Source organism: Oreochromis niloticus, unplaced genomic scaffold (genome assembly GCF_001858045.2).
Source record: "Oreochromis niloticus isolate F11D_XX unplaced genomic scaffold, O_niloticus_UMD_NMBU tig00001905_pilon, whole genome shotgun sequence".
Taxonomy (NCBI): domain Eukaryota; kingdom Metazoa; phylum Chordata; class Actinopteri; order Cichliformes; family Cichlidae; genus Oreochromis; species Oreochromis niloticus.
The window spans coordinates 80,972-92,740 of record NW_020327502.1 but is presented as its reverse complement, the minus strand read 5'-3'; the positions used below and the strand labels follow the sequence as shown (position 1 = coordinate 92,740).

Genomic DNA, 11,769 nt, shown 5'->3' with positions numbered 1-11,769 from the left:
GCCTCTATAAAGCTGGCTGTGACTAACAAAGGGGTGAAGATTGTTTCAGAGGGACACTGGCCTCGTCTTCCCTTCTAGAAGTGCATGCTTAAATGAAGATGAATAAAGATTTTGTAAAAATGACTACTGAGTTCCGGTGCCGTCTCTGGATCCCTCGACGAATAAAAGAACCGGGGCAAAACTGATTTCGCAACACTGATGTGAAGGGAGACTGTTCCAGAGTTTGGCTGCAGCGATCGATAAAGCTCATCTCTGTTTTTACAGCTAGTTCTGGTCAGAAGCTACTTATCTGCAGACCTGAGGGCTCTGCATGGATTATTTTTGTTAAAGAGAGATAAGATGGAGCTAATCCATTCAGAGATTTAAAGACAAACAACAAGATCTGGAAGTGGGTTCTACAACGTACTGGTAACCAGTGGAAAAAGCAGGTGATGGTCTGTCTAGCACAGAGCTACTACTGGAACCAGAAAATTCTACTACAACAGCAAAAGGCACCAAGCAGAGCTCTTTGATCCCATGCACGAGATCAAATTTATTGTGAATTCAGCTGTGAATGTAGAGTTTGTCATCATTTAAGCTTCCATTTCCAAATGTTAACTGACACTTTATTAGGTACACTGGCATCTATCTCAGGTACACCTGTGACCTAAATGTTCCTGCAAACAGACTCCTTGGAGACCCCTACATAAATATCCATGTACTATCCAGTTAGACTAGTGTGTCTGTCCCTGAAAATATTCCTGCATGTGTGATTGTTCATGTCATCTGCAGGAAACAAACAGGAAGTGAGTGAATGACACAGGAAATGTTTCCAGCTCTTCCTCCTCTATCAGACATTCTCCCCATACCTGAGAGTGTCCAGTCTCCAGCCTGGATCCCTCAGTCCAGCCGACAGCAGCTTCATTCCTGAGTCTCCTGGATGATTGTAGCTCAGGTCCAGCTCTCTCAGATGGGAGGGGTTGGAGCTCAGAGCTGAGGCCAGAGAAGTACAGCCTTCGTCTGTGATCAGACAGCCTGACAGGCTACAGACACACAAAACAACAATCCATCTGTCAACAATCATTTTCTCTTTGTCACAATAACATCTATCCATTTACATCCATTCAATGTAACTTTATTTAGAAGTGACAATACCCAACAGACACCAACAGTCATCTCAAGCTGTTTAACAGTGTAAGGTAACAGCCTCCAATATTAGAGAGAAAGCCCCAACCATTAGACAATCCACTGTGAGCACCACTTGGTGATGGTGGGAAGGAAGAACTCCCTTTGACACAAAGATCCTCCCAGTGAAAACAGGCTCCAGGAGCAGCATCTACCATGACAGGTTGCAGGGTGAGGGGAAAGAGAAGAGATGAGCTCAGAGAGAAAAGAACAAAACACAAACAAAGGAGAGAGAAGACAAAAGTTAAGGACATGCAGTAGTGACATATAAAAGCATCAGGAGTGAAAAGAGGGGAGTGGAGAAAAAAGCAGAGCATCATGGGAAGTCCACCAACAGCCTGAGCCTATAGCAGCATAACTAAGGGATGGTTCAGGGTCACCTGATCCTGCTCGAACTATAAGCTTTATCAAAAAGGGAAGTTTGAAGCTGATCTTCAAAGTAGAGAGGGTGTCTGTCTCCTGAACTCAAACTGGGAGCTGCTTCCACACCCAGTCCAACATAGCCAGGCTTTCTTTGTGTTCGCTGCTTTGACAAAACCACAAATCCCAGTCAGAGATGATGAGTATCATCACAGTGATGATCATTTCTCTGTTAACCCAGGCTTTCTGCTTCAGGATCTCTGCACGCTCACAGAACAAGGAGACCTTTAAACATCATTTCACTAAATGGATGGACTGAGTTCAGCCTACAGATGAACTGGTGCCAGAGATCATAAAGAACATCAAACAGTCAAATTCAACACTTTAGATGGAAATATGAGATTAATGCTGCTGACAATCATGAACCTGCTGAATTCATGAACATCAAGAATGCAGCGAGTGGTAAAATAAAGACTTGACCTTACACTCTATTCCTAACATATTCCTAACATGATAGCTGCACTTTAGAGCTCTAAAACTGGAACTGAAGTCCGCCAGAGCTTATATTATATTTTTACATGCTGTAGTGCCATTTTTGGGAGCATTTCAAGTTGATATACATCAATACAACCATTGTAGCCAAATTTTTAATAATATGTATGCATTAAGTGCATAGTAATTACATAAATTGCAAAAAAGTGCAATAAACTACAAAAAAATTGAAAATCGTTTTTGTTTTTTTTAACATATATTTCTACTTAGAGAAATTTAAGAGGTTTATCCCTCAAAACTGTAAATACAAAAAAGTTGCACAAAATAGTTTCCCACCACAGGAAATTAATTTTAAGTGTCTTCATAGTTTTATTTTTGAAATACACCAATTTTTATATGCTGCAGGAAAAACGAAAATAAATATTCTAATGCAAATTTGCAAAAAAACAGCATGTGCATCAAAATAAACTATTTCCAGCAGTGCAATATGAATCCTAAGCATCCCAGAAACGACACAGAAAGTCATAAAGTCAAACATAACTTGTAAAAACACCAGTATAGGCTCATAAGGCCCTGATGGTAAAAAACTACATTTCCGCAAAATGACATCACTTCCGGTTTAGGGCAGGTCATGGCGGACATGAGATAGTTTGCGCTGATGGACATAGGAAGTGTTATGAACAGCTGATCGGATCGGAAAAGCATGTTTCTGGAATATTATGTTTTTGTTGCTGCAAGTGCTTTTTATGCAATTTTTGCAAAGCCATATGTGGAAGGAAACTGTGACCTAGGGCAAGCTAATGGAATAAGATGTAAGTACAACTCCTCCGGTTTCATATGGAAAAAGAATTATTGCGCTAGCTTAAGTGGTTGCAGTGCTCCCGGATTTAAAAATAGTTACGCAAAATGGAGCATGTCCACTACCGGCTTTAAAGGGTTAAACACTACATGTTACTCAGTACATTCATTTCTGACACTCGCCCACAGTCCAACAAAGGAAACACTGAGATCACATCAGTTTGTCATCAAAGTCTAATTATTAGGGCAAGTTAAACTGTTATTATCACGTTAACTCATTAATTGATTAATCACAGTTTTGAATCACAGTTTTTAAAATCATGATTATTGTGAAAGTGCTCACTGGCTCTGAATATAAAAAGCCACGGGTCACAGGAGGGATGGGATGTTGATCAGTGCTGGCTTGAAATGGGCGTCATTATGCGTCTCAACCAATGAGAGCATTGAGGGTGGGCCTAATACTACTGCAGCGCTCACATGACCCAGGACAGTGTGCATACAGCGGAGGCTCGAAGCAAGGAGGAGGTATAAACCGTGTCTGCCGTCTATCGTAATAGGAAATGTGCGATCGTTATCGAGTAAAATTGATGAGCTCTCAGCAGTGGTACGGAGTCAGAGGGAATACCGAGAGTGTAGCCTGATGTGTTTCACTGAATCATGGATGCACCAGGACATTCCCGACGAGAATGCTTCCGTGGAAGGCTTCCACACTGTTCGGGCGGACAGGGACAGCATCGCTAGCGGTAAGCGGAAAGGAGGTGGGCATGTTGTTTTAGTTAACAACCGGTGGTGTAACCCTGCCAACATAACAATCAAAGAAAGGATTTGTTGCCCGGACATTGAACTGTGTGCTGTTGGACTCAGGCCGTATTATTTACCCAGGGAATTCTCTCACGTCATCTTGGTGGCTGTTTATGTTCCTCCCTCTGCTAACCCCACAGCTGCATGTGACACTATCCACTCTGCCATAGCCCGGTTACAGACTCAGCACCCGAGTGCCTTTATTGTGATCTTGGGTGACTTCAACCATGTATCACTGGAAAATACACTACCAACATTCAGACAATATGTGGACTGTCCCACCAGGGGAGAGAAAATTCTAGACCTACTGTATGCTAATGTCAAGGATGCATACAGCTCCTCCTCCCTCCCCCCACTTGGTAGGTCAGATCATAACCTGATTCACCTCACCCCCCGCTATGTGCCAATTGTGAGGAGGGAACCTGTGACCACGAGGAGCGTTAGGAGGTGGTCAGAGGACGCCTTAGCGGAACTACAGGGCTGTTTCGAGGTGACCAACTGGGAGACACTCTGTGAGCCTCACGCTGAGGACATCAATGGGCTTACTGAGTGTATCACAGACTACATAACTTTCTGCACCGACTCCATTGTTCCAGCTCAGACTGTTCATTCTTACCCAAATAACAAGCCGTGGGTGACTAAGGACATCAAAGCCCTCCTCAACGACAAGAAGAGGGCTTTCAGAGGGGGCAATAAAGAGGAGGTGAGGAAGGTCCAGGTGTTACTAAAGGACAAGATCAGAGAGGCTAAGGACAATTACAGGAGGAAGCTGGAGTGGAAACTCCAGCAGAACAGCATGAGAGAGGTGTGGAGGGGCATGAAGACCATCACTGGATTCAGGCCAACCAACAGCAGGGGAGCTGAGGGAGGTGAGAATAGAGCTAACGAGTTGAATCTGTTTTTCAATAGATTCGACATCACAGTGTCTGCTCACACCCCCACAACCTCACCTGTGGTCAGCCTGGAATCCAGAGCCACACCACTGTGCCAGCCTCTCTCTTCACATGGCGCTGTTGCCTCCTGTGGGATTCCTGACACCCCTCCCCCACCCATCACCTTCACTCAATACCAGGTTGAGATGCAAATGAGGAGACTTCACTCAGGCAAGTCTGCTGGACCAGACGGAGTGAGTCCCCGCGTCCTCAAGACCTGTGCCCCCCAGTTGTGTGGAGTCTTTCATAAACTGTTTATGCTGAGTTTGAGTCTGCAGAGGGTACCAGTGCAGTGGAAGACATCATGCCTCGTCCCTGTACCAAAGACGCCACGTCCCAGTGGCCCCCAGGATTACAGGCCCATGGCACTGACATCCCACATCATGAAGACCATGGAAAGGCTCATCCTGGATCAGCTGCGACCCATTGTCAGACCACATCTGGATCCCCTTCAATTTGCTTATCAGCCTCATCTTGGAACAGAGGACGCCATCATCTACCTGCTCGATCGTGTCTACACCCATCTGGACCAGCCGGCGAGCACTGTGAGGGTCATGTTTTTTGACTTTTCCAGTGCATTGAACACCATCAGGCCGACCCTCCTGGGTGATAAGTTAACAGTGATGCGGGTGGATCCTTCTCTGGTGTCCTGGATTGTTGATTACCTGACAGGAAGACCACAATATGTACGTCTCCCACAGGGTGTGTCTGACAAGGTGATCAGCAACACAGGGGCACCACAGGGGACTGTCCTCTCCCCCTTCCTCTTCACCCTCTACACCACAGACTTCAGCCACTGCACAGAGACCTGCCATCTTCAGAAGTTTTCTGATGACTCAGCGGTGGTTGGATGCATCAGCAGGGATGATGAGACAGAGTACCGGGCTGTGGTCGACTCCTTTGTCACGTGGTGTGAGCAGAATCATCTGCAGCTCAACGTGGCAAAGACCAAGGAATTAATAGTGGACGTCAGGAAGACCAGGAAACACTTGACCCCTGTTTCAATCCAGGGGGTCAGTGTTGACATCGTGGAGGACTATAAATACCTTGGAGTACACATTGACAATAAACTGGACTGGGCTAAAAACACCACAGCACTTCACAGGAAGGGCCAGAGTCGTCTCTATTTTTTGAGGCGACTGAGGTCCTTCAACATCTGCCAGAAAATGCTCAGGATTTTCTACGAGTCTGTTGTGGCCAGTGCGATCCTCTATGCTGTGGCATGCTGGGGGAGCAGACTGAGGGTCGCAGATGCCAACAGACTCGATAAACTGATTCGTAAGGCCAGTAATGTTGTGGGGATGGAGCTGGACTCCCTCAAGGTGGTGTCGGAGAGGCGGATGTTGTCCAAGATAAAGACAATGTTGGATAACACCTCCCACCCACTCCATGACATGCTGGTCAGTCACAGGAGCACGTTCAGTGAAAGACTGAGATTGCCGAAAAGCACCACTGAACGACACAGGAAATCATTCCTGCCTGTGGCCATCTCCCTGTACAACGCATCCACTTAACACACTGTTTACTGCAACAGCTACACACTTCTTGCACATGTTCTTTTTCAGCTATTTATTAATAAGCGACTTTTATGTATATATATGCCTGTATATGTATATTGTGCTATTCTTAGTTAGTGTATTGTCTGTCTTAGTTAATGTTTGTCTATAATGGAGCACTGTAACGAAAAATAATTTCCCCTAGGGATCTATAAAGTATTCTGATTCTGACAGAAAGAAAGGGGTGGGGACAGAAACATGGAGACAGGTACAGATCTTTGACATGGACATGTTCATTTTAAACTGTTCCAGAGGGCAGTGTTGATACAACTAAAGTTATTTGGAAGCAAATTTGAGTTTTTTTTATCACTGGAGTACTTCATGTCTGTATCACTTAAATGCATTACACGCTGTTGATGGCAGCAAACAAACCACCCAAACAAACAGTGGCGGGAGGCTTGGGCAGAATATGTTGGATCAGCTTGTGGGAGGAGTCTAGATAAACCACAGAAAGACAAGCTAACAAACGCCATAGTGAAGTGAGTAGCTACAAACTGCAGGCCGATTAGTGTTGTTGAAGAAGTTGGTCTGAGGAACGTTCTTAGGATCAACAAATGACGGCATGTATGAGCCTCAAGACGCACCATCACAAGAAGAATACATGAGCTGTAGAAAAAGGAGAGACTACGAAAGCCACGGCGTTACAACGTGCACCAGCTGTTGGTCTCTCTGGAGACTACTGGACGTGGCTGGGTAACCATGGTTACCTGGGAGTTACAGTACATGATATTAATGAAGAGTAGGAGCTGCTTTCACATGCTCTGACTGTAATAAAAACAGAGGCATTTGACTGAAACGTGCAGAACATGTGATTCATGTTGCACAGCAGTTTTTGAAATGAAGTCAGCACACTCACTACAGATAGTGCTTCAAATATGATGCTGCTGCCAGACGTCTGCCTTTGAACACGTCCCTGCATCGTGCACAACACCAAGGTTGCCATGGCAATCACAGCTAACAGGGACAAAGTGCACAGCTGGAACCCTGCAGGTATATTTAACATGATGTATTTCTCACTGTCTGTGTGTGAGAGACAAACAGCCTCTGTATGTGTGTGTAAATACAGCATGAATATGTAGAGGACATGTTTGTGTATATAAGTAAATGAGTGCTCGACATTCTCATTTGAATCTTTGATTTTTGTTTCTGTTGCAGGTCTGTGACTGAACTTCTGGGAGGAGAAAAGTGTTTCATGCTCTGTGACTCTGCCTGTGTTTTGTCATCTCTCTCGGGTGATGGGGAGCTCAGATGATGACCCCGCCTACGTGGTCAAATTCAAGTCTACATTCAGAACAGACCTGGAGACACGCAAACTAATTGCCAACATTGTATTTGTGAAAACTGCTGCTGCACTGGAGCCAGACTCAAGGAGCTCAAGTGTTTACCCAGATCTTACTGAACTTACTGAAGGAACAGAGGGTTGTTGGAGGGAAACCTGTGGAAGCAACAACATCCGAGCCACCAGAGAAAAAGTTGGACCTATTGGCTGCTTCATCAGAGTGTGATTGTGAACAGGAGGAAGACTCAGCTGAGAACAGTGTGGTGGATACAGAGCAGAGCCCACCATCAGTACAGAGGTCTGTCCATTAGAGTGCTGCTCCAAACATGCAGCACATGTACTTGGCCACAGCTGCAACATCTGTGGCTGTGAAAGGTTGTTCTCTGTTGTTGCTCATATTGTACAGAAGAAGAGAGTTTCTTTATCATCAGAAAATGTCAATGAGCTTGTGTCTTAGCAGCTGGCTCGGTGCAGAGGAGGAAGAAAATGTCAAGCCAGAGGACGATAAATGCAGTTCATGTTGTCAACTCAACCTGGACGACTGAAAGTGTTTTTCTTTGTCTTGTTTCTGACTGAGATTCTCCAAAGGAAATCCAGTACAAACACACACTTCACACACTCAAAGTCCTGCACAGTAAATGAGCTGATGAGTGTTTGTGCTGCTACCTGATAACAGAAAAATAGTTCTGCTGGTTCCTGTTCTGAAAACACACATTTATAAATGTTCACTTGCTGTTGATCAAAGGTGCTTGTTATAATGATATGATGGTGGCTCTGAACTCTGAGGGGAACTTTGTTTGGACCAAACTAGATCAAATGTTAACGTCATAGCAGAGGCAAAGAACTTTGATTTGATATTTGATTTGATTAGATTCATGTTTCAGCTCAGATTAACAGAAATATTTGAACTGCTACTGTGTTAAAGGGAACACTGCTGATAAAGCACCTGATTTGTTTCTGCACACTGAACTCATGATTGAATGTTGCTGTAACAAAGCCATTAATGGTGATTCAAAGTGTTCATGGTTGCCCAGCACTACAAATGATTGCACAAGTGTGACTGATCCACTTTCTAATGTGTGTGTAGCCACACTGTGTGTCACTGAGTCACAGGTGAGTCTGTGTATCCAGGTTCTATGAGGGGAACAGGATATAGTGACTGAGTCCAGCAGCTTAAAGTCTGACTCCATCCTCCATTTAAATAACTCACACCAACAACTGAATAACTTTGTGTAGCTGACACTTCATTTTAATGTCCTTCTATTCTGGTTCATCTGGTTTCAGTTTCTATAAGCACACAGGTTTCATCAGTGACTCTTTGACCTCAGTAATCTTGGCTGGGCCTTAATGCTCTGAACAAAGCTGCCCATCACCATAACCCATGGAAAGAATTACTGTCCATCCAGGCTCCTGAACATGGAGCTGATGAAGGTGGAGTATTGTGAGGGCTGATGGAGATGATGATGAAGATGTGAACCCAGGAGCAGTGGGTGGATGGCAACATCACTATGAAGGATCAGTGTGAGAATACAACATCATCCACAAAGAAAACCAGTCTGAGTGTCTGATGCTCTTGTTAGAAAGATGCAGTCACAGCTTGTGGCTGCAGTTAGCTGGTTTACTAGTTAGCTGGTTTGCTAGTGAGTTAGCTGGGTGCTAACTCACTATTACATTGAATACTAAAGTGTGTAAACCAGGGGTGTCAAACATATGGCCCGTGGGTCAAATCCAGCTGTTAAGATAATTTCATGTCAATTATTGATTAATTTTCAAGGTTGCTGATAATCAATGTGAGGACGGCCGAGATGTTATTATGATGAGCACACCATGTGGCCAAACACTTTAAGAGACAGACTGGGATCATACCATTATTTGAAAGAAGACGGAAATGTTCCATAGACAGCAAGTGCAGTGGTAGAGACCCGGTACACAGAGAAACTGGGAGCTGTATTTAAATGCAAGCGTGTCAGGGAAGAGTGAAAACGCAAAATGAGCAGCATCTGGCTGCATTTCAGTGATATTGGAGACCACAAAGCTGAGTGCAGAATTTATATAGGAGATATATAGGAGACACTGAGAGTAGAACTGATCAAATTATGAGCTGACTAAAGTGATACCCATTTTTATCTTCACCCATTTTCCATTGTGGAGTACGAAAGTGTCAAACTTGTCAAGACCTTAAACCTCGCTTGTGTGTTCTTCCTTATACCATTAAGTGGATAAAAATAAGGCTTTTATGAAAACACTAAATAAAAATGGCTGACTTTAAAAAGACCAAAAGTACAGTTTAGTATTGAATACTTCATAAAACAAAGTAAAGTACATTTGAATGGCAGAGATGCATTAATGTGTGCATGTAGCACAGAGCCACGGCTCAGTGTCTGAATGAGTCTCACAGGCCTGAATGAGACTCGATGAAGCCATTCATAATTAAAATTTATAGCTCTTAACTCCTTTAATCCGCTACGTACCACAAACAACCAGAAGTTTTGGACTTTTAACTGTATTTTCTTAAGTTTTACAAATTTTCTTACTGTTAAAAACCTCCTTATGGCCATTCAGAATCAGAATCAGAATCAGAATCTTGATTGTAATTGTCACAGGTACAACGAAATTAAGAAAGGTCCCTGATCATTGCATCATCCCCAACAATATCAAAATATAAATAAAACAATAAAATTCATTCAATAAAATAAACAGAATACTTAAAATGCTAATAAGACGTATCAGTAAACATTCACATACATTCCCACATACATGCTTCAGACCGCGCATAGGTTAACACAAGAGTGGCGTGATGGACATTTTTTTGTAGTATTCAGATTTGTTATTGCAGTTGGATAAAAGCTGTGTTTGAGTCTATTAGTCCTTACACTGACTGCTCTGTACCGTCTGCCTGAGGGCAATAGTTCAAACAGGGAGTGGCCAGGATGTGAGGTGTCTTTTATGACACTTTTATCATACTATACAAAGTAATTAAGCAATAAACATTTAAGCTGTTGAATCCCAATGTCTGCGGTATGACGGGTGAGAAGGAACTTCTGGTTTAATGTGATGTACCAACAGATCTGTTATTTAGATATAGACATGTGTGGTATCTACAGAAATGTCAGAATCTCAAAGCTCACAAAACCATCTCAACAACCACCAAACAGCTAGTTCCCAGGAACTACTTCATGTTTTAGAACCTTTCAATATAAGAAAATACTGCACTTCAAAACACCCCATGTCTCCTCTTATCAGACGATTACTTTATTATTAGTTTGTTAATTCTGTCAGTTGATGAAAAAAACCAAACAATGCTTGATCTCACCTGAGAGTTTCCAGTGTACAGTGTAGACTCTTCAGTCCTTCAGACAGAAGCTTCAATCCTGAATCCTGCAGGTTATTGTTACTCAGGTCCAGCTCTCTCAGATTAGAGGACTGAGAGCTGAGAGCTGAGGACAGAGCTTCACAGCTTCTCTCTGACAGGTCACAGTGACTCAGTCTGAAAAATAACAGATAAACAATTACAAAAATAAAACACTTACGTTGAAGTGTAATGAGATACTATTATATTTAGCAATATATCAGGAAACTGAGCACTGGACGGAATCAGAGGAGACGAAGTGAAGAGAGAACAGCAGTAAAAGAACACTGAATTGTTCAGTGTGCTTTTGACATCAACAAAATGTGTCAAATTTCTTTATTTTGTATTCGTTTTAGAAGAATTGATCATTATCACTTAGGTAACAACCACAGGCCAGGTCTAGATGGCGCTTTGGTAACAGTTACACCCGAAAATATTTCAGAAATGCGGAGAATTTCTGCTGCAATGTATTCAGCATTGAACAAAGTGAGTGCTGATGATCATTTAGTAGTTTTATAGATTTTTCAGACGTCAGCAATCAAGACTTCTTATGTTTAGTTTTTTTTATTTTTATTGTTTGCACCCGATTTGTGTTAACTAGAATTTAAAAATATTTAAAACTGAATGTATGATCAGATATGTACTTACAGAGCTTTGTTGGAGGCTTTTGACCACTAGCAGCAGCCTCAGAAGAGCCTTTTTAGAAGGCTCATATTCTCACTTAGATCATCTATTTCTACTTACATTTCTTTCTAGGAAAAACGGGGATTATTTTGAAAACAGGAACTATTTTCCCCAATAAGTAGCCCTGATCACTCAAACATGTTATCAGTCAGAAGAAGCTGTCTTGTTATGAGGGAGAGAAGAAAAAGATTGAGGCACACAAAATTGTTCAAAGAGAGATAAAGCAGCTAAAATCAGATCTAAAAGTAAAGTAGAGCATAAGTTGAATAAAGGACACTCAAGGCTGGCTTGGAAAGGAATGATGCCCATGGTGGGGATGCAGAACAAAGACAAAAGATGAATGTGATGCTGAAT

At 42.8% G+C, this 11,769-nt stretch overlaps 1 protein-coding gene across 1 annotated transcript in view; it reads right to left on the bottom strand.

Moving 5' to 3' along the window:
• Nucleotides 1–988: 988 nt before the first annotated feature.
• Nucleotides 989–11,769, bottom strand: part of LOC102082989 (NLR family CARD domain-containing protein 3) — a gene marked incomplete at its 3' end in the record, with an annotated part of 50,459 nt that continues 39,678 nt past the window's right edge. Inside the window, exons 9-10 of the mRNA XM_025904481.1 lie at nt 10,696–10,869; nt 989–1,022 (exon numbers count right to left, since the gene is read on the bottom strand). Coding sequence (XP_025760266.1) covers nt 989–1,022; nt 10,696–10,869 — 208 coding nt within the window. The remainder of the gene's footprint in view (nt 1,023–10,695; nt 10,870–11,769) is intronic.